This window comes from Anoplophora glabripennis, unplaced genomic scaffold (assembly GCF_000390285.2).
Source record: "Anoplophora glabripennis isolate ALB-LARVAE unplaced genomic scaffold, Agla_2.0 scaffold59, whole genome shotgun sequence".
NCBI classification, from domain to species: domain Eukaryota; kingdom Metazoa; phylum Arthropoda; class Insecta; order Coleoptera; family Cerambycidae; genus Anoplophora; species Anoplophora glabripennis.
In genome coordinates this window covers 687,591-711,597 of record NW_019425991.1, presented here as the reverse complement: position 1 = coordinate 711,597, position 24,007 = coordinate 687,591, and the positions used below count along the sequence as shown (strand labels likewise).

The following is a 24,007-nucleotide window of genomic DNA, read 5'->3' as shown; positions in this document are numbered from 1 at the left end:
TTATGTTCCTAATGTTCCATTTAAAATAAGCAAACATGGCAAGTAGAATGCTACAACAACGATTTTGTTTTATTTAAAGGGAGTGCGTCGAAATATTATAAAAGAATTGAAACTAGTGTTGAATAAAAATTCGTTTAATAGTACTCTATCTGTAGAAATTACAAAAATAACGATTTATATTTAAAATACATCGAAAAATTTAACGTCAAATATTTACAAATATCGATTCTATAAAAACTTACTCTTATTTACAAATAAGTACATACGTATCACATTTCTTTTGGTCCCTAATTACACACGTCTCAAATAAAGTCTAACAGAACGCCTTCCTCAGCCTGTTCTTCTCGGATATCTTGTTCTTCAGGTCCTGCTTTATGTTCAGCGAGTCGTACTTTTTCTCGATCAAAAAACTGTTGGAATAATTGTGTTCGTAACTGGTGGTGTAAATATCCGATTTCACCGCCCTCTGTTTGCTGGGATCGAAGTATTTCTTCGCCAGAGACTGCGCTATGAAGTTTGTACCTTCCTCGTTGGTCCGTTTCTTGATCTGCATCTGTTCCTCGTAGGTGTGGTTCTTCACGTGCTTCCTCAGGCTGCTGGGATCCGTGTATTTTTTAGTACAGCCAGTCACCTGACAGGCGTAGGGTTTCTGAAATAAAACGGGGTTGTCAGGGACGCTATTCGCCGGTAGGTGGCGCTGCTTACCGTGTCGAAATGGGTCCTCTGATGTTTGGCTCGATCCGAGCTGTTGGAGAAGCTTTTGGTGCAGCTGGAGAACTGGCATAGGTAGGGGCGTTCGCCCGTGTGGCTCCTTTGGTGGATCTTGAGGTTCTCTAGTCGAGAAAAGGCCTTGTTGCAGCCCTTGAACTGAAAACGGTGTCGTCAGATAGTTTTACTCATTACAATATTCAGGAATTTTTATGACCACTCTATAGAGCGAACTAATCGCTCTATGAATGTTGTGTAAAAGCGTTTGTTGTGCTATACAGGGTGATTCACTCTTTGTGATTAGGACTTTAACCATCGATAGATCTCGAAAAAAACATATTCATATTGAAAAATTTATAGTGGCGTAGAAATTATATTAAAAATGAAGGTTATCAAAGCCCCTTATGGACGCCTATGATTGATCTATTTTCACAATAGGTACCTAATTTGTAAAATCGATAAAGCTTTTCATTCGTACACTTCATACTAAATATAAAACAAATGACTTTCGTGGTTCAAGAAAAAATAAATAAAAACCACAAAAAACAAGTTTTTTCAAGTGCATATCTCTAAAAGGAAACCTTTGGGAAAAAGTGTATATATCAAAGTGACATTATATTTTGACGAAATCTATCGATGGTTAAAGTCCTAATCATAAATGGTGCATCACCCTGTATAGAAAAATATACCATAGTTGCGTTTTTTAATAAATCCTGTTTAAGTATTCAAATAATTCCTCTTCGTGGAAAAAATAAAAAAAGATGTTGGGTACCTGGACCTGGATGTCAAAATATGTTTATGTAATTCAATACAAAGATAAACAGTTGTTCCAACAATGATTGAATCATATGACCCAAACGTGATAGCAACTTTTTGATTTCTCAATTTCTTGCTTTTTAATGTAGTCTTTGAGTGTTGAAGAATATGTAGTCCAGACGGTATCTGTTTCAAAAAGTCTATATTTGGGTGAATCGTATATCCACGGAGATTTTTGTCTTTTTGGCTTTCAAATATCACTAGAAATGAAAATGTTATTTCTATGCGCATAAAAAAACGTGGGCTTAACTTTTGGCGGCACAATATGTTAAAAAAGTTCGAAAAATGTCATATTTTTTTCCTATTTAATTATGTATCTTTTCAAGAGTTGATTTTAGGCGAAAATGGAAGAGGAAAAAAATGTTTGTAAGTAAATTTTTTACAATATATGACTAGTTACAAATCGAATGAATCATGATTATTGTAAAAATCGAAAAAATGGCCAAAAATGAGGATAAAAAACATTACTATTTAGGGAATTTTTCGGGGTCTTTAAATTTGGTATAGGGCCTTAGAAAAATTTGCCCGGATGTCTCAGTACATTTAGTGTAAAAATGACGGACGGTTAACTTTGATCGGCTATAACTACGTAATTAATTGACCAATCGATCTGTTTATTTTAAAGAAGCGTCTTTCCAAGAACTTTTAAAACCTATTTAAAAAAAAATTGATTTGGATGAATATTCACAAAGTTATTCTAATTGTTTATAAGTACAAAAATTCGACCAATGTTTAAACAAGCGCCAGAGGTCTCCTAATTGACGGATTCGAATTTTTCAAAAAGCGTTTGAAAGCTTGAGAGCTCTTCTATATGTGATTAAATTTTCAAGTATCTAAGTGTCTTGGTTTTTGTTGTGCAAAATTTTGTAAAATTGCAAATTTTTTTTTTCAAAATATGGATTGCAATATTATTATGCAAAATCTATCAAACCGATTTTGATGAAATTTGGTGTGATGATTCTACATAACATGAAGTTTTCTTGAGTCAAGTATGAGGGTCCTATACCTAATTTAAGGACCCAAAAAAAAATTCCCTAAAAAGTAATGTTTTTAACTCCATTTTTAGCAATTTTTTCGATTTCGAGTCATATTTTGTAAAAAATTGAATTACAAACATTTTTTTCCTCTTCCATTTTGGCCTCAGATCAACTCTTGAAAATATACATAATTAAATAAGAAGAAAAATATAACATTTTTCGAATTTTTTAAATATATTGTGCCGTCAAAATTTAAGCCCACGTTTTTTTTATGCGCATAGAAAAATTTTCATTTCTAGTGATATTTGTAAGCCAAAAAGGCAAAAATCTCTGTAGATATACGATTCACCCAAACCAAAACAGATATCGCCTAGTTTAATGAAAAGTGAAACAAATCCTGTCAGACTAATGTCAAACTAATGTTTTAAGGACTTTTTCAGTCAGAAAGGCGCCCAAATAATGATGTTCAAATTAGGCCTGTGAAAATATCAAAAATACCTTGTCTTTTTGCCAAAATTTAGTTCAGTACACAAAGTTTACTGAACATATGTAAATTTCAGACCTTGTAAATGAGCTCGTAGCGATTTTTTGAAAAAAAATTTCTCGGCTCCAGTTGGTCGTAGGACATTTTTTTAATTGGTGAAAAAATATCAGCTTTCAAATGGCAATAATGCCATTCCGATTAAATTTCTACGATAAGAAAACGATCTAAATTTTTCGACTCAAAAAAGATGTCAAAGTTTCGGTAGATTTTTCGCATATTTCCAATTATTTTGCAATACGCGCACAATTTGCACAGGATAGTACAACGCCTAGAGGAAATTTTAAACCGAAGATGAGTCACGAAAATGCATTACTGTATGATTTATTGAAACCTGAAAAAAATGTATTTTTTTCGAAAAACTCGATTTTTGCAAAAACTATGAAATATTTCGCAATTTTACAAAAATACACTTATTCTCATTGCCAAGGACTACATATTCTGAAAGTTTCGTAAAAAAATCTTTTTTCCTTTTAAAGATATAGAAGTTTAAGAAAAATGTCATTTTTAGCAATTTTTTCTTTTTGCGATAATTAATACATTTTTTTATCAATTGAGATCGAGCTGGGCTCAAAATTTTTCTTGTAAAAAGTTCTACAACTTTTGTCTAGAGTAATTTTTTCTAAAATGTTCAGTTTTTTTTTTATAAAAAAACTGTTTTTTGCGAACTTTGGACGCGATTTTGGAAATAAAGCCTTAACATTCAACTGAAGCAAAGTAGTTCATTCAATTGTACGGAATTTTTCCTAATTTTCAAGTGTCTTTAGCTTTGTTCCTAGTAGAATCCAAAACAGTTTCCAACAGTCAGACGCATGCGCATATGGATATAAAGCTTACATAAGGTTCAAAATTTATTGTTTTGAATCAAATGCGATTGCGTCGGACTGTTGGAAACTAATTCTAATGCACTTGGAACAAAGCTTTTGTTTACTGAACTAAATTTTGGCGCGAAAAAATCTAATTTAGTTGGAATAAATTTAAATAAACTCCATTTGTCTGAGTATTGTTTGAACTTACTTATGTATATTTAATTTGTCAACGCAATAAACATTATGTCGAAGAGATTCTCAACCTGTAAATATTGTAAAAACAGTTTTCAGAGTTTTTTTATATACGTTTTTGTGTGTTTGCGGGCAAAAGTACCTCTTGGACTAGTCTGAACACATTCAATTTGGTTTATTTTCCGTCTAATATTCTCTAGCGACAAACGCGTGGCGTTTTTACGCCATCCTTAATGGATGTCAGTCGTTAAAGCCTCAAAATGACCGTTTCGCGGGTTCGTTTCCGTGTTTTTTCGGCGCGTAAAGATAAATTGGGCGTTATAGAAAAAAAAAGAACAGTTGAAATTCGTTCGACACAAAAAACTCGGAGCAGTCTAGCTAGCGACGTGCCACATGTTGTGTTCGTCGTAAATATGTATATCGGTTGCCGCCCAACCACCTGGGCCAACTCAAAAGTCAGTGAGCTTCGGAAAATAAACAAGAAGAAAAAAAAAACGATGGCACCACGGCACACATGATTGTTACGGTGTATTTATTTTTGTTTTAACGTAGACTGTGAAAAAGGAGACGCGCTAACGGGTGGAGCGTTGGGTTAGAGTTTTGTTTACGGGCGAATGTGGAATTCTGTTTGCGTGAAAGGCTTCGGAAATTATTGGAACGAAAGTCTCTTATATTTACAGGGCGTGACTTAAGTACGTGAAAATATTTTGGGGGATGATTTCTTGTGTCATTGTGGATGTTGAAATTTTCGGAAAATGCAGGGTGACTCACAAACGGTGACTAAAAATGTCGTCTTTTAGCCGCGTCATAATATTTAGTCCAGACGGTATCTATTTCAAAAAGTCCATATTTGGGTGAATCGTATATCCACGGAGATTTTTGGCTTTTTGGCTTTAAAATATCACTAGAAATGAAAATTATTCTATGCGCATAAAAAAAACGTGGGCTTAACTTTTGGCGGCACAATATGTTAAAAAAAATTCGAAAAATGTCATTTTTTTTTTCCTATTTAATTATGTATCTTTTCAAGAGTTGATTTTCGGCGAAAATGGAAGAGGAAAAAAATGTTTGTAATTAAATTTTTTACAAAATATGACTAGTTACAAATCGAATGAATCATGATTATTGTAAAAATCGAAAAAATGGCCAAAAATGAGGATAAAAAAACATTACTATTTAGGGAATTTTTCGGGGTCTTTAAATTTGGTATAGGACCTTAGAAAAATTTGCTCGGATGTCCCAGTACATTTAAGCGTAAATGACAGACGGTTAACTGTGATCGACTATAACTACGTAATTAATTGACCAATCAATTTGTTTTTTTTAAAGCGTCTTTCCAAGAACTTTTAAAACCTATTTTAAAAAAACTGATTTGGATGAATATTCACAAAGTTATTCTAATTGTTTATAAGTACAGAAATTCGACCAACGTTTAAACAAGCTCCAGAGCTGTCCTAATTGACGGATTCGAATTTTTCAAAAAGCGTTTGAAAGCTTGAGAGCCCTTCTATATGTGATTAAATTTCCAAGCATCTAAGGGTCTTGGTTTTTGTTGTGCGAAATTTTGAAAATTTGTAATTTTTTTTTTCAAAATTTGGATTGCAAAATTATGCAAAATCTATCAAACCGAATTTGATGAAATTTGGTGTGATTATTCTACATAACATGAAGTTTTCTTGAGTCAAGTATGAAGGTCCTATACCTAAGTTAAAGACCCCAAAAAAATTCCCTAAAAAGTAATGTTTTTAAACCCCATTTTTGTCAATTTTTTCAACTTTTACAATAATAGTAATAAATCATTCGATTTGTAACTAGTCACATTTTGTAAAAAATTTAATTACAAACATTTTTTTCCTCTTCCATTTTCGCCTAAAATCAACTCTGGAAAAGATACATAATTAAATAGGAAGAAAAATATGACATTTTTCGAATTTTTCATTATATTTTAATAATAATAATTTTTTTATATATTGTGCCGCCAAAAGTTATGCTCACGTTTTTTTTATGCGCATAGAAAAATTTTCATTTCTAGTCATATTTGAAAGCCAAAAAGCCAAAAATCTCCGTGGATATATGATATACCCAAACCAAAACAGATAGCGCCTAGTCTAATTTGAACATCGATAAATTGACGTCCACTATTTTATTGCTGAAATGTGCAGGAGAAGGCAGTAGAAAAGGTGTCTCATCTCGTGAGTCAATTTTTTTTATTAGCAACATTGTTTTTTTTTTAACAATTTGGGTCGAAAATCAGTTTTTCCAATATATTGGAAAAAATATTGATTTTAGGGAAAAGTGTTCAACAGGCGAAATATGCGCAATAAAAAGACGTATAAAATGCCGTCTGATAAATTAAAATAAGATAAATTGTTTAAAAGTTTTTGCAAAAAACATAAAAAATCGTGGAAAAATAGCATTTTTTTAATTAGCCATAACTTGGTTGTTATTTGTTGGAATTTTATAAATATGTTATGAGGCGGATGTGAGAGGGGGCAAGCAAATTTTTTCTGGATTACCTTCAGTACAACTCACATAATAAAAGTGTAGATCCCTAGATCTGGAAGAGGTCCGGAACATTTTCAAAATTGCAAATATGTTTAAAAAAATTTTAAAAATACCTATTTTATCTGAATTTTTTACTTATATCTTGGAACCTATGCATTTTGGAAGAATATTGAAGAGGAAAAAGTTTTAGAATTCAATTTTGCACAATATGCTGTAAGTAAAAAATGTTTAAATTTATTACCGATGTTGCAAAATAGCAGTAATTGATGAAAAAAAGGCAAAATAATCAAGTTTTTTTGAATAATTTTTTAAAAATATTTTAATTGCTCCGAGGGCATTCTAATTTAGGTAAAAAAAACTTTAGAGTATAATAAAACAACACACCAAATTTCATTAAAATGGGTTCGATAGTTCTCGCAAAATATATTTTTGAAACATTTAAAAAAATTTCGAATTTTCAAAATGTTGCATAGCCTCAAATAAAGCATCTAGATATTTGAAAATTTTTTCACATGGAAAAGACCGCTCAACCTTTCAAATGGTTTTTGAAAAACTGAAATCGGTTGTAGACCAGTGCTTAAGCCTTCAAAAATGGTAAAAAGTGAATAAAAATTATAGAAGGATGAAACCCATTGGAAAAGGAAGAGAATATAACAGAAATGAAAAGAAAAATAATTTACGGGCGATCTGAGGTCGGGAAGGGGAAGGGGGTGAGTTTTTAAGGGTAAAAAACGGTTTATCTTGATTTCCGGAAAAACTACAAGTCTTATGGAAAAAAGTTAAATGGCAAAGTTGTAGGTAATAAAAAGATCTACAACTTTTGTATTTACACTTTTTTCACATAACCTCAAAATTTATGTGAAAAATTCAAATAACCAAGTTTTTGGTTTTTTATTTTTCTTTTACAAAAAAAATTTTTTTTTCACGAAATTTGGTGAAAACTTACCTATTTATGTCCCAAACACGCTGTAATTTTTTTGATTTGAAATATTTATTTTTTCACCTTATTTTTACTTAATATCGAAAAAGCACCCTAATTTTCAATCGAAAATTCTCACGTCAAAATATCTGCTTTTTTAAAAACGTCGGTGGGCTTTTTCTTCGTTGAAATCTCTACTTTCTGATGGTGTAAAAAAAATATACATTACTATGGTAAGTTTTCTCAGGAAATGCAAAGAAACGAAAGAAGATTCTACAACTTTCTCAAAATATTGTAGATGTCTTATTAAATATTAACTTTATTAACTTATTTGGTTGTTAATTATAATAGTATATTTCGACTTGTAATTTTTTTGTTTATCAATGTAACATGGAATCTTACGTTTTTCGAGTAATTAAAGTGTAAATTTTAATAAATAGCTCAAAATTGTACATAATGATTAGAAAAAAATTTTCGGATTCTAGTTCGTTTCTTTGCATTTCCTGAGAAAACTTACCATAGTAATGTATATATTTTTTTACACCATCAGAAAGTAGAGATTTCAACGAAGAAAAAGCCCACCGACGTTTTTAAAAAAGCAGATATTTTGACGTGAGAATTTTCGATTGAAAATTAGGGTGCTTTTTCGATATTAAGTAAAAATAAGGTGAAAAAATAAATATTTCAAATCAAAAAAATTACAGCGTGTTTGGGACATAAATAGGTAAGTTTTCACCAAATTTCGTGAAAAAAAAATTTTTTTGTAAAAGATAAAAATAAAAAACCAAAAACTTGGTTATTTGAATTTTTCACATAAATTTTGAGGTTATGTGAAAAAAGTGTAAATACAAAAGTTGTAGATCTTTTTATTACCTACAACTTTGTCATTTAACTTTTTTCCATAAGACTTGTAGTTTTTCTGGAAATCAAGGGAAACCGTTTTTTACCCTTAAAAACTCACCCCCTACCCCTTCCCGACCTCAGATCGCCCGTAAATTATTTTTCCTTTCATTTCTGTTATATTCTCTTTCTTTTCCAATGGGTTTCATCCTACTATAATTTTTTTTGGTTTCAAAAATTATCGACACTGGTCTATTTTTAAAAATACCTATTTTATCTGAATTTTTTACTTATATCTTGGAACCTATGCATTTTGGAAGAATATTGAAAAGGAAAAAATGTTTTAGAATTGAATTTTGCACAATATGCTGCAAGTATAAAATGTTTAAATTTATTACCGATGTTGCAAAATAACAGTAATTGATGAAAAAAAGGCAAAATAATCAAGTTTTTTGAATAATTTTTTAAAAATATTTTAATTGCTCCGAGGGCATTCTAATTTGGTAAAAAAAACAAGTATAATAAAACAACACACCAAATTTCATTAAAATGGGCTCGATAGTTCTCGCAAAATATTTTTTTGAAAAACATTTAAAAAAAAATTTTCGAATTTTCAAAATGTTGCATAGCCTCAAATAAAGCATCTAGATATTTGAAAATTTTTTCACATAGAAAAGACCGCTCAACCTTTCAAGTGGTTTTTGAAAAACTGAAATCGGTTGATTAGGACGGCCACAGTAAATTTTTAAAGTTAACACTCTTTTTTTTATTTTTAAACAATTAGATTTTTTAAACATTTTTGTAATTTTGAAAATGTTCCGGACCTCGCCCAGATCAAGGGATCTACACTTTTATTATGCGAGTTGTACTGTACTGAGGTATTCCAGCAAAAATTAGCTTGCCCCCTCTTACATCTAAGAAGTGGGATATTTCGACAGATACGCCCTGGTCTATAAAAGTTGTGAATTTCATTGTTCTTCAAAACTGTGCGAAAGAAGGGTCCTGTAGGCCCAATAGTTTTTGCAGAATTGTATTTATTTATCCCGTCAAAGCGTCAAGGACAAAAATGCATAACTAACCTGTCTTTCCGAAAGTTATTAACAAAAAAGGTTTAGAAATTCGATTTTTAAAGCTTAAAACCTAACTTAGCTTTGTATTTAAATGGAATTTTGATTTTGATCCAGTGGCCCTTTGATTTTTACATTAAAAAATAGTCTTTTTTTACCATTTTTCTTTTATAAACATTTAGATTATTTCCAAAACTATAATATCTAATTATAAAGTGTGATTGTGTAGCCAATTAAAAAACACACATTTAAAAAAATGTTCCTACGACCTTTTGAAGCCGAGTTAGACTTTTTCTTATTAAAAAATCACAGCGCCTCTGTAAAAGACAAAAGGCCTCGGATTTTGGACAATTTTTACACACATACATGTGCCCAATTTCAAATTATTTCACTTACTAGTTTTTCAATTATTCAAAAAATTTAAAACATTTTTCTGTATATACGAAAGATTCCCCTTAAAATTCACCAAAGAATACGAGGTTTTATTTTTGGTCACCCTGTATAATACATTTACGCAATTAATTAATCTCTGAAGATCTTTGATTTCGTCTGCTGAGCTGGGTCAGTAATTTAGCTTGGTTGAAGGTAAAAATTCAATAAATTTGGTCATAATGGACTTTTAACTTATAGCTGAGTTTTTATTAACCCCACAGATACCACATTTGCACCAGCAACGACTACTCTGTGGCCTACAGTCCCGTTCAGCATAGAATTACAACCGCCATATCTGGTAAACAACTAAGACAATCGGTCAGTGAAACCATCAGACACATACCGGGTTCGTACATAGTAAAATGTGCCACATCTTATTTACCATACTTTGTTAGGTTATGTCACATCAGCGAAACAACTTCACAGATTTTAATTCCACAAAAGTTTTACGTCTCAGAACTTACCGGGCATTTATTTGGTTTTTCCCCGCTGTGGACCCTCATGTGTATCAACAGCTTGTACCTCGCGTTGAAGGGTTTCGTTTTCCTCGGACAGTTCTCCCAGAAACAAGTAAATTCGTCCCCTGAAACCGAAAAATGCACTCTTAAAACTCTATTCAATGCAACACCAGCCAATTTCTAACGTTCCATCAGTCCCTGAACTTGCGGTATCTTTTTCCAAAACACCCTGTGTTGTAAACATAAGGTGTAACATTCAATGGGGGTCATATTTATAAAGTGGCCAGCTTTGACCTTTAGAAACACGTATTGTAAGTTTGTTTTATCAAATTCCGTAGCGAAAACTGATATTTTTAAACCTTTTTTTTTAGTAATGTTCATACCCCGCCGCTAGACAAGCTGGTGATTTAATTTCGTTGCTGCTGAAGCGGGTGAGTAATAAAAAAGCGTACAAACATACCGTATTCCGTTTAGAATGTTAATTATTTGCAAAACTAGAAACGGTATTAAAAAAAATTTTCATATGAATCAGATTTGTAAATGATTTTATTTATTTTTTATTATGTATATATTTTAAAACAGCAAAAATTATTATTTTCAAACATAAATCAGTTTTATATACTAGGCATAGAAATGAAGGGATATTAACAAAATCCCAAAATTTTGGGTGATATTCAAAGAGCTGTAACTAGAATTGGTCGTAGAGAGAATAAAAAAAATAAAAGGAAATTGAAGCTTCAAGTGTCTAGTTTTCGGATCTGGAGTTTAAAACTTTTTAGAATCAGCAGTTTTTGAGTGATCATAAGAAAATCAACGAAAAAAAAAAATTGCAAATTTTTGCATTTCTTTAAAAAGGCCTATAGACTTAATTTTGATTTTTGCCATCAGTTACTCGGGAAATAATGGTCATACAGAAAATCCAAGCAGGGTTTTAAAAATTGCAAAGTATTTTCTTTTTGTAATTAGAGATTTTTGATAAGAAAAATTTTCGAAGTGAAAATGTTGATTAGAAAAAAGGTAAAAAATTGCATATTTAGGGATATTTGAATAACTTGGCATAACCTTGCAAATAACACAGCCACACAGAAAAAAAATTTGTCTGTACTTTTCATGCGACATATGTTATCCGCAGTATTTTTACTTCCTGATCACGAATCCGGTGTCAGAATTGAGCTATCACATCATACGAATTTCCTAACGCGCCACATTTGGTGTATGAGTGTCTTCGGGGTCGCTGATCACGGATCCGAGATCAATTTTGCATAACTCAAGATGGCGGATCCAAGATGGCCAACTAAATTTTAAAAAAATAACAGACTCGCGCCAAATTTGGTAGAAAGGGGCTTTCGGGGTCGCTGACCACAAATTCGAGGTCAATTTTGTAAAATTCAAGATGGCGGATCCAAGATGGCCGACCAAATTTTCAAAAAATAACAGACTTGCACCAAATTTGGTAGAAAGGGGCTTTCGGTGTCGCTGATCACAAATTCGAGGTCAATTTTGTAAAATTCAAGATGGCGGAACCAAGATGGCCGACCAAATTTTCAAAAAATAACACCTTCGCGCCAATTTTGGTATACGGGGGTTTTCGGGATCACGAATCCAAGATCAGATTTACAAAATTCGTTATTAAAAATTTAATCAATTACCTATGTACTTTATTAAATACATAAATGAATAAATGAATAAATGAATGAATAAGTGAATAAATCTTTTACAGAAAAAAGAACGAGATATATAAATCATTGGGTACTCGGGTTATAAAGCAAACAAAAATATTACAAAATGAATGAAAACCCCATATACCAAATTACCATATATGTACCTTATTTTTTGAAAATTCGTGATATCTGACCTTAATTGACCCGTTCTTTTGAAGTTAGAAAAAGAACCATCAATTTATAAATGAATATTTAAATACAGAAAAAGAGATTTTTTTATTTTTCCTTGCATTTTTTCATCAGTTTTTGCTATTTTTAACCTGTTATTTGAGGTTAGGAAATTATTGTGATGTGATAGTTCAATTCTGACAACGGATTCGCGATCAGGAGGCAAAAATACTACAGATAACATATGTACATGGCACGAAAAGTACAAACACTTTTTTTGTGTGGCTAAAGTAAAGTAAAGAATAAACTAAGGATATTGACTAACTTTTCTACCTCAAAGTGTTCTAAAGAAACTCTAATAATTTCAGAACTCTGCGATTTTTTTCTAGTGCCCGGAATGTTTAAGTTTGTCGTTTTTGCTGAAATGATTTTTTCATGTAATAAATAATTTTTCACTATTTATTCATTTTTTTTAAGTCAAAAAAGTTTTTTTAGCAATAATCTATATTTTCTTCATCAAGTAGTTCTGTAGTTAAAATTTAATAAATCATGTAAATATTTTAATTTTTTTTTTAATGAAAGAATTTTTTTAATGTTCGACGTTTCGTCCATGTTGATATAAAAAAATACATGATGACTTTAAAATAACACGTCGCTAAGCCATACAAAAACAATCCGTTTTAATAATTATTTTCGATTGTCTTTCTCTAACAATTGTTTTAAAAAGATAACAACTGGCAACGCTGATAGTGCACTAATACAACTTATCACGCTAATTCCAGGTGACTCGGCTTATGCCGTCCGGTTTCGACGTTTTAACAAGAATTAAAGTACAGTTTAAGAAACTAATTACGTAACTCGACAATTTATTTGATTAAAAAAAAGAAAATCGGGGGAAGTATTACATCGTGATTAGTGAATTTAAACAAGCTTTGTGTACGCACCCCTTTTGAGTTCCACGTGGCACTTCTCAATGTGCTTCACCAGGCAGCCCTGCGACTCGTACATCTGATAGCACCGCTCCCATTTACACTGCAAGTTCGTCGAACTGGTCACCTCCTCGCACTCGGTGCCGTAGTCGCAGTCGTAGCTCTCCGAACGGTACGTTTTCCTCCTGTTGCTGGGGTACATGATGCTGCTGGAACTCAACAGGGGATCGTCGTTCAACAGCGCCTCGTTTTGGGTCAAGACTATCTGGTTGTCTTCGTTGGTTTGGAAGAAGGGATTGCCGCAGGCGTCCTGGCAGTCGTTGGAGGGCGCCTCCAGGTTCGTCACGAAGTTGTTGTTCATGCATTTGGCGCCAATCAGGTGGCCGAATTCGTTCCTGTTCGTGGTGTCCTGAAGATGGATATGCAAGATCAGAAGTGGGATCAGTATTACGTTTTATGTAAGTATTCGAAGTGTTCTTGAACACATTCTAACAATAAAAGGGGTGGTCGGTGGAAATCAGCCACAATTACAGAAAGTTATGTTGCTGACAGTTTAAGGCTAATTGTATTCCTTAAGCGACTGTTTTTACCTGACTGAAGTAGCCGATGTCATCCGCCGGCACGCTCCTCAGGAAATTGTTGAAGTCCACGTTGTTCTTGGTGATGGTGCCCACAGGGGGCAAAACGTTACCCCCGTAGTCCCCGCCGTCTTCGATCTCCTGGAAATCCTGTGGCAAATCTTCCAGATCCAAGGAAGCCGTTGTCAGCTCCTCGTTTATATCGATATTGGCGAAATCCAGTCCTTCCAGATCTTCCTTTCCGTTAACGACCACCAGTTTGTCACAGCCGTCGTCCACTTGGAAGGGCGGGGGTACGAAGAACTGCGAGAAGGCGCCGCCATGGTCCTGGTACCCCTCGAAGGAGCCCTCCGTGGTGAAAGTCTCAGTGTCGAAGCTGTCCTGGTTGCCTTGGTCTTCGACCTGGACGTTCTGGTCGAAGTCCACGACGAAGTCGTTGAAATCGAAGTTGACGTCTACGTCGCTACCGGGCGACGTCACCGGCGTGTCGTCGGCATTGGAGATCAGGTAGTCTATGAGGTAGTCGTCACTGGTTTGTTCCGGTTCGGTTACGGTGGTTGGTTGTTCGTTGAACGTGGTCAGGATGTCGGTTTTGGACAAGGTCTGCGCTTCGTAGAAGGCCAGGTTGAACTTCTCCATGAGCTCGGTCTGGGAGAGGTGGTTGATGGGGTCGTACAGCGGTTCGGTCATCTCGTAGGGGCGCAGGAGCATCTAAAAACAAAAAAATAGTTTAATAAATAAAATAATTTCTTGGAGAGTCGTTCCTGGGCGCAAATGCGGCCTACAGGATAATAATATACCGCCCCCTCTCCCTCACAAGTCTCCGATTTCTAGTTTAATCCTTGCGATTAAGGTGAGGGAGATATATTATCATAAATGATAATATATCTCCCTCAGTCTTGAAATTTGTACGATTTTGGGGGAATAATTGACTAAACTTAATACTTAAACTCTGACGGTCGAAATAAGAAAAAATGTCGAAGTACAATAAACAGCGTCGGAGGTATCTGAAGACACTATTACCAAACACCCCAAAATCTCGACGCCACTGAATATTTTAGAAACTGGATATTTGGACAATAAATAGTACAAAGCTCACAGTATTCCTGTTCTACAAATACGATTTTAAATACAATGTAATCATGGAAAAAATCATAAAAGTCAGTGGCTTAGAAATAATATATCCCTGAAGACATTCGATGAAACTTGGATTAATAATTTGTCCTCGGTTTGTCTAATTAAGAGTAAAATATCACCTAATTCGCTGTTTAAGTATGCTAAACATTGGCGGAGTCATTATGATCAGAGGTCTCAAAAATTCGGCGCTACTGGGTATTTTAGAAATTAAATTATTGGGCACTAACTAGTATACTATTACTATTTTTCAAGAAATACGGTTGTAAGTACAATATAATCACAGAAAAATCGAAAAATCATTGGCGTTGAAATTGCATTTTTTCGAGCTATCTGTAAAAAAACGCAAAAAAATTACGCCAATGGGTTTTTTCGGGTTTATCATGATTACATGATAAGAAATCAGTTCAAAAAAAATTTTTTGGAGGTCGCTCAAGATTTTTAATAATTTCCAAAATCGTTAAAAATAGATTTTTTTTTAAATTTTTTTCTCGTTATTTTATCATTTTCTATGTTGAAAAAAATCTCGATTCTGAAAATTTCAAATCGATATTTTAATTTCTGAAGGTCACTCATAATTATTTTAACTTACAAAGTTGTGTAGGTACCTAAAATGTTTTCGAGCGACCTCTAAAAATAAATATCAACGAGCTAATATTTTTTTTATTGAATTTGGTGAACAAAAGAATAGAAATAAACTATGAGACACTTAAAAAATTCCTCGAGGCAAAATTTACTACCGCACTCTGAATCAAATATTTAATTTTTTAATTTTTTAAAATTTATGTCGATTTATTTTTTTCAACCTAGAAAATGATAAAATAACGAGAAAAAAATTTAAAACAAAATTATATTTTTGACGATTTTGGAAATTTTAAAAAATCCTGAGCGACCTCCAAAAAAATTTTTTTTGAGCTGATTTTTTGAGGGGGCTCTTCAAACATGATAAACTAACATATTTTCACAAGACACGAAAAAAAAATATTCGTTTTTTTTTGGGCCAGCCTAATATCCATATACAGATCTGGTCGTCCAGTTGAAGAATGAGGGCGCGGGCAAACGCGGCACAAACACAGCCGCACTGGGCAATCTGGTCATAAATTCAGTTCTCAACAAATGGCCTAGCAGTACAGTGCAGCAATGCGGAATTTGGTGTTATTCAGTTAATTTTAATTTATTATAGGCACCTTCTATTAATCATACATATTGCAATTGCGAAAGGGAGAAATAAGAGGGATATTTTGTTTGTTTATTACAACATGGCATTTTGAAGACCTTTTGGAACGGAACAAAACGAAATTTACAATTAATATAATGAAATTGTTTGAGGACATAAATCATTAAAATATGTTGTTGGTAAAATTAACATATAATAGAAATTTTCTATACATTATTATGCAAATTATTTTTTACCTTTAGCAGAAAACTTGTTTAGGGACGCCTATGAAACTGATTAAATTTTATTGTTAAGCGTTTTTATAAATGTTCAACTGACTTCGGAAAGACTATACTTCAATTTATATTTAAAAAAAAAACTAGTAATGTAAGTTAAAAAAGCACTAACTGGGATACGGTTTGTTTTCTAGGAGTACGATTTTAAACACAATATAATCACGGATAATCAGAAAAGTCATTGGCGTAGAAACTAAATTTTTTTTGGGAGGTACACCCCTGCTGCCTGTAATAATTATGCAACATTTCTACGCCAATGGCTTAGTTATGACTTTTCGTGATTACACCATATTTAAATTCATATTTGAGTGATCAATTTTTCGAAAAAAAAAAGATATTTTTTTTAGTATCACCCCCAGAAATTACAAACAGTTATCAAATTTCCAAAATATCCAATGGCGTCCAATTTCTGGATTACTTAGTGACAGACTGGTTTGTCCACCACTGGTTGGCGGGCTTATAGTTATGCAGCGGCTTTTATTTCACTTTGAACCCTTCAATCTAATTAAAATCAAACATACAAATTTTTCAAAACTTCTTGTCCAATGAAGTCGTATATCATGTAATAATTTAATCAAAAAATCTCCTGAGTTATTTTAGAAACTTACATTTTTTCCAAATTTGGTAATTTGTGTTTTGAAAAAGAAGCATTGTTCCGAAATCAATTTCTAAATCCAAAAAAAAATTCTATACATACTAAAGGTTTACAAAGTGGCCCCAAAGTAGAACCTTGGGAAACACCATTTTAAATTATCAATTTTTTTCTGATATTTTATAAATTTAAACGCACATATTCATAACATTTATTCATATTTTGTATTAACTAAAAGTATTTGCAAAGCGACTTGAGTTGAGTGCAAAGTGGAAAAAATATAAAAAAATTCCTTACCGTTACTTAATAAACTAGAGACACTAAAAAAAGTACGAAAAAAAAAACTAAAGCACTGGTCACACAACACACGCACTGCTGATGAGGGTCGAAAGGTCGGAACGAAAAAAAAAAAAGTCTGAAACAAAAGAAAGCGGGAACGGCCGTCGCGATAGCTCTCAGGTCATAGCCGGCTGCGAGTCTGGTATCTCCTAAATCTCAAGCGGGAGTCGGGATGGCACTCTGGAGAGTGATACATTTAAGGCTACCGATGGGACTATTTCGAGTGGATCGGTGTCGTCCGGTCGCTCTTCGGAATCGGGAGAGATGGGCAGAGCGCCGAAAAGGACGAGTGCATCGAAATATACGGGGCGAGTTGCCACCGCGAGCAGCGAAATGTATTTTTTAAAAGTAAAAGTTGGCGTTCGAAACTCTTATGAAATCGTATTTTTTATGAGTGAATCTGATGTCGGGATCTTTTTGTGAGGTTAGGAAAAGACAAAATGGTTTCGATAAATTTATTTAATTGAAAAGCGAATTTATTCATTTACTGAATAGGAATATAAACCGATCGGAACAGGTGCTGGAGGCTTTTTCGTGATATGAGAGAGATTTTGATACAAACACTTGGTTAAATACTATTTGACGTTAATAATTATTATGTCTATTCTCTTTGCTTAATGATTTTAATTGTAAATGCAAATGCAGTTTTGCTCATTTAACCATTTCTGTGTCTCTTCAAATAAGAAAGATACCTGTATTGGACAATAAAAAAGTATATCGGCAGCACACTTTCCAATTATAGATATACGGGTGTCTTACTAAGGACGGCGTGGTACGATATTAGGGAAAGTTTAGGCCCTAGAACTTCGGGAAGAATATATGGAAACCTATAGATGGCGTTATTTCAAAAGGAAGCCGTTTTACGGATTTTTCTCAAAATTTTAAATGCAATGCTATAGTTTTCTTTACATAAATGAATTCAGCAAAAAATTGATGAATATACACTACTGCAAAAAATTAAAGGGTCAAATGAATTTTTAAAATTTTTCCGTGATTTTTGACAGACTGTATTTAGGTGAAAAATGATCGTATCGGGAGTTAAAAAAAAGCATTTTGAAGCCCTAAGATTTTAGTTTTTAGATCTTTCGGTCGAAATTTTTTAGGAGTTACGGTCATCATGCAATTCTAATAGCGCGACAAAAAAATTTTGCAAATAATCTTTTTTTTCTGCGTCCAGGACTTGGAAAAATTTTTTTCATCTAAGCAATTGCATGGATAAGACAGCTTGTTTATTCAGCTTCAATTTCCTTTTTTTAAATTTCGATACGACCATTTTTCATTGAAATATCAGACTTTTAATGGAAAAGGATTCTTTTGTCTTCAATCATCGATATTTCGGCGACAAATGGTCGGACAGAGAATTGAAGAGCAGTTTCGAAAACTGGAATAAATTTCCTATAACATGCTGCTGCAACTTTTCGGAAACATTTTTTTTTTTTCATGTTTTACACGAATTTTAATGTTTTTTTTTATGGTTTTTTAGAAAATTGACGCCTAAATTAGAAATATTCACGAAATGACTAATGTTAAGCATGACTTTTACAGTTCGATATACCCAGAAGAACCCTGTCAAGTTTGATCTCGATCTAACGAACCGTTTCTTTGTTTCAAACAGACAAACTTTTGAAAAAAATTAAAGGGTCATCGTTTTTTGATCATGTTTAAAATGTAAAAAAAAATTTTTTGAGAGATTTTCTCACATTTTTACCGCAAATAACGTTTAAATTGATGAAAAAATAAAAAGAATTTTCGAAAAATTTTCGAAAAAATTTTTTATTGTTTTTTTGAAAAACCTTCCGGACATTGAAGAAAACAAAATCCAGTTGTTTCCAGCCCGATTCGGCTTTTTCGTCCTATGCTTCTGTTCATCAACTTTTAATAAAATTAAAATTAAAGATGATGACCCAAACCAGATTTCGACCCCGATTAATACCGTTTTTTTCCCATTTTAATCATGATTATGAGGTGTTTAATTATTTTCAAATGTTTGATTGAAACAAAGAAACGGTTCGCTAGATCGAGATGAAACTTCACAGGGCTCTTCTGGGTATATGGAACTGTAAAAGTAATTTCGTGAATATTTCTAATTTAGCCGTCAATTTTCTAAAAAAAACATAAGTAACCCTTTTTCTCCTGTTTTTTAAAATTCGCGTTAAATATGAAAAAAAAATTTTTTTTCAAAAAGTTGCGGCAGCATGTTATAGGAAATTTATTCCAGTTTTCGAAACTGCTCTTCAATTCTCTGTACGACCATTTGTCGCCGAGATATCGATGATTGAAGACAAAAGAATCCTTTTACATTAAAAGTCCGATATTTCGATGAAAAATGGTCGTATCGAAATTAAAAAAAAAAGAAATTGAAGCTGAATAAACAAGCTATCTGTTCCATGCATGAAAAAAAAAAAATTTCCAAGTCCGTGGACTCGGAAAAAAAAGAAAATTTGCAATTTTTTTTTGTCGCGCTATTAGAATTGCATGGTGATCGTAGCTCCTAAAAAATTTCGACCGAAAGATCTAAAAACTAGAATCTTAAATCCATTTTTCACCTAAATCAGTTTGTCAAAAATTACGTGAAAATTTCGAAAATTCTTTTGACCATTTAATTGTTTGCATTAGTTTAGTATAAGTTGGAAATTTCTAACGAAAGTCCTATTTATTTATTGGCGATATTGTAGTATAACAACCCTAGGTTCGATAAAAAATAAATAAACGTAGTTGTGGCCAAAAATACATGTGATCGTCATAAGGACTACCTACGTTGTGTGTATCCATTTTTAATTGACCGGAAGGCGCTGGCTACTAACTTTGTAGAGGGGATGTATGGTTTAATTATATAAAACAAAAGCAGAGTAAATACACCTAACCTTTATTTACATACAATTCAAATTAAACATGTGACAAATAGAAAGAACAACAAAAACATTAACAACCATTTAACATAAAAGGAGAGTGCCAGGCTCACCTAGAGCTCCTGTGGGGAAAGAGCATGGCAGAGAAACCCACGATCGTTGCTCTTACCACCCAAATATAAATACAAAACAACCGCTAACCAAAGGCATAAATTAAGAACCTTTGCTAATGATAAATAAGACCTGTCTCATTTAATGTGTCACTAAATGTCATCTGTTACCTCATATTAGTCATACACACTTCCAAGTAAAACTGAAGAGGTTTGGTGTTAGTTAGCCGGCAGAGCCGGAAGGTACTGGAGTCCCATACGGGAGGCAATCCAGCTATAGTTGAGATTTCGGAAGATCCTTCATAACACTGGAGTCCCATACGGGAGGCAATCGAGCTTAATCCAGATTCGTTCCGCACGGGCGAAAATGTTAGTAAACTCAACAAGGCTCGTATAGACGTATGACATAAAGTGAGCACAAGAAATCAAAGAACAACCTAATCATGATAAAACAAGTTAAATGTGAAACAAAGAAGTCGTTAATGCAATATCTGGGCAGTCACGACAATATACATATTTTAACATGTAATAAATAATGAGCAATCTATAATAATAATTGTAACAATTTTATCTTAGAAAAATATACGCCCCTGAGCGTAAGACAATGAAGGCTAAACATATACAGAATTATTATCATGAAACATCTATATTTTACGTATAACGTAATCGTGGCAAAAACAAGTTAGATGTGAAACAAAGAAGTCGTTATTGTAATGTCTGGCAATCAGGACAATACATATATTTTTAACATGAAATAAATAATGGGCAAACTTTAAGTATAATTATAACAATTTTACCTTGGAAAAATATATGCCCTTGAGCATAAAGCAATGGAAGCTAAACTTACAAAGAATTATTATCATGAAACATCTATAATCATCACAATCATAAGATTACATAGAACAATTAACAACAAAGTACTTAAAGAATATTACCTTCTAACTAATAACACTTTAAACAATTAACTTTTCACTACTTTGACACACTGCCCGCCGACCGTCTTGCTACCTATCTGCACACTGTTCTCACTTCAACTACCATCTTCAACTATTTAGGCTTCTTTCCAGAATTTTCTACCTAAGTGCCTGTTTTTTGTGCTTCCTTCTACCGACCGTTAATATTACTTTTTTCATTATTATACAACGCTCATGTAACAGGTGACGTCGAAGTTGATAAGATAAGTACGGTTTTGCACAATATTTATCCTAGTTTCGATTGTTTCTCGTTTTCTTAAAAAAGTAAAATAGGAGGATAAAACTTTTTATAGGTTAATTTGAAGAGTATAAAAATAGCTACCTAAACGCAAATGAGTGAGTCAATAACAATCTTGAAAATAATGACAAAAACAATAACAAACAGATATTGATATTACGTAACGAAAGAACAATTAAATTTTAACAAAAGTAAAGATGTTTATAAATGCTCGAAATGGTAGATTCTATTATAAACGCATTTTGTTTTGGTAATTAAAAGTCTTTTCGTTAGCATCGTGTTCCTCAATTCATTATCATTATTTATTTTTTGCTCACTAATTTGCGAATAACTTGATAACAAAAAAAAAGATATAGAACCATTTTTGGCTTCAAATTGTAGCTATTTTTATGCTCTTCAAACTAACCTATAAAAAGTTTTATCCTGCTATTTCACTTTTTTAAGAAAACGTGAACAACCGAAACTCGGATAGATAGCTCCAATAAATAAACAACAATTTCGTTAGAAATTTCAAACTTATACTACTTTCATCAGTTTTTGTGATTAATTTATTTATGTAAAGAAAACTATAGCATTGCATTTGAAATTTTTGAGAAAAATCCATAAAACGGCATTTTTTATGAAATAACGCCATCTATAGGTTTCCATATTGGGATAAATGACATTACGCATTCACCACGAGATAAAGCATGAAAAGACCTCTCCAACGAGGTATAACGCTATGGGCTTTTGATGAGCCAATCCTTAAAAAAATGCTTTTTTCTGATCAGACATTAGGGGCTTCCCCCACCCTTTCAGTCGAGAGATAGAACCAAATGTCAATAACAAAAGTTACGCGCAATGAATCCGGCCATCCATATTTGTACTATTTAATATACCTGAATAGGAAACATCTCTGAGAAAAATTCAACTCTTTGTTTTGGTATGTAGATTGGGCCCCCTAGCGGCCGAGCTACGAACTTGAAAACTATTTCCAGCGATTTCCCTTGGTCGATTTATTCATCAAAGTTTTTCTCCCGAAGCTCTAGGGCCAATACTTTCTCTAATATCGTACCTCGCCGACCTTAGTGGGACACCCTGTACAAAACCTATAATCTCGTCTTATTTTTTATAAACAATGTAGATGAACAAAGTATAAATTCAGTGAAGTATTGTTACAGGGATGGTTTCAGAACGATTCCGTAAATATGTGTACATACAGGTATGATAATGATTTTTTAATGCCACTTTTGGTTTTTCCGTCAGTTTCTCCCTTCGAAACTTTCGATTCCGTCCTGCCCCATTCATCGTTACGACACGGTTCGCGTCCTACTCGGACGGGGAAAAAAAAACCTGATATAACATGTAAACTCATGTCAGCGTTACATTACTTCTCTAAGGCCTCTTTTTTTTCGATGCGATGCGGAGTGTTAACCCTGTACGCGATGCCACAAAAAAGCTGGACGGCCACATGTGACAAATAAAACTGCCAGGAATCGTCATCGGCGGAGGGAAAACGCTTGTGCGACGTTGCCAGATGTCGAGGGGGATTTTTTAAAAACGTACTCGGAAGAACGAGGCGCTCTTGTACTTTTTTATACTTTTTTAAATTTTAACCCGAAGACTTCGGGTTTGCGATTTTTCTTTGGGTTTCGGATTTTGATTGAAATTATTCGGGTTCGTTGAAAATTATGCCCATGGACAAAAAATTAATATTACTTCCTGTTGATCTCTATTGCGACGCAATTCTATTAGTATTTGCTGCTGTTACCGTAGAATAAGCAATAGAAGAGGTAGCTNGTGCGCCAATGAACAGAACGTCAAATTGTGAAATCGCCACAGAACACCATGAAATCGCACGGAAAAAAAGTAATTTTAGCAAACGGAAATCAGTTTTGATAGCAATTGAGACAGGGTACGTTCAAAATCCGGTCAATCATTCTCGATCTCTCTGTACAATTGATGCCTAAAAAAAAAGGTTATACAAATGCAATCTGGAAATCTGGGAGATAGACTAGAGGGTATCTGTTTTGTTTTGGGTGAATCGTATATCCACGGAGATTTTTGGCTTTTTGGCTTTCAAATAACACTAGAAATGAAAATTTTTCTATGCGCATAAAAAAAACGTGGACCAATATGTTAAAATAAAATTAAAAAAATGTAATATTTTTCTTTCTATTTAATTATGTACCTTTTCAAGAGTTGATTTTAGGCGAAAGTGGAAGAGGAAAAAAATGTTTGTAATTAAATATTACAAAATATGACCAGTTACAAATCGAATGAATCATGATTATTATTGTAAAAATCGAAAAAATCGCCAAAAATGGGGTTAAAAACATTTAGGTTTTTAGGGAATTTTTTGGGGTCTTTAAGTTGGGTATAGGACCTTCATACTTGGCTTAAGAAAAGTTCATGTTATGTAGAATCATCACAACAAATTTCATCAAAATCGGTTCGATAAATTTTGCATAATAATTTTGCAATCCAGATTTTGAAAAAAAAATTGCAAATTTTCAAAATTTTGCACAGCAAAAACCAAGGCCCCTAGATACTTGAAAATTTAATCACATATAGAAGGGCTCTCAAGCTTTCAAAAGCTTTTTGAAAAATTCGAATCCGTCAATAAGGAGAGCTCTGGCGTTTGTTTAAACATTGGTCGAATTTTTGTACTTATAAACAATTAGAATAACTTTGTGAATATTCAATCAAATCAAATTTTTTAAAGCAGGTTTTAAAAGTT

General features: G+C 32.9%; 1 protein-coding gene across 1 annotated transcript; it reads right to left on the bottom strand.

Moving 5' to 3' along the window:
• Positions 1 to 313: 313 nt before the first annotated feature.
• LOC108906306 lies at positions 314 to 14,290 on the bottom strand. The gene is made up of 5 exons (XM_023457225.1): positions 13,613 to 14,290; positions 13,038 to 13,431; positions 10,271 to 10,389; positions 706 to 867; positions 314 to 649 (listed from the first exon to the last, which is right to left on the bottom strand). Exons 1-5 carry the CDS (start codon positions 14,288 to 14,290, stop codon positions 314 to 316), a joined length of 1,689 nt encoding a protein of 562 aa, XP_023312993.1.
• Positions 14,291 to 24,007: the final 9,717 nt, after the last annotated feature.

What these genes read in the sequence shown, in the direction of transcription:
- LOC108906306 (XM_023457225.1), bottom strand. Translation starts at nt 14,290, where the DNA reads ATGACCGAACCGCTGTACGACCCCATCAACCACCTCTCCCAGACCGAG. An exon ending in AAAAACCAAATAAATGCCCG is followed by an intron (nt 868 to 10,270) that starts GTAAGTTCTGAG and finishes CACCGTTTTCAG; the next exon opens with TTCAAGGGCTGCAACAAGGC. An exon ending in AGAGGACCCATTTCGACACG is followed by an intron (nt 650 to 705) that starts GTAAGCAGCGCC and finishes GTTTTATTTCAG; the next exon opens with AAACCCTACGCCTGTCAGGT.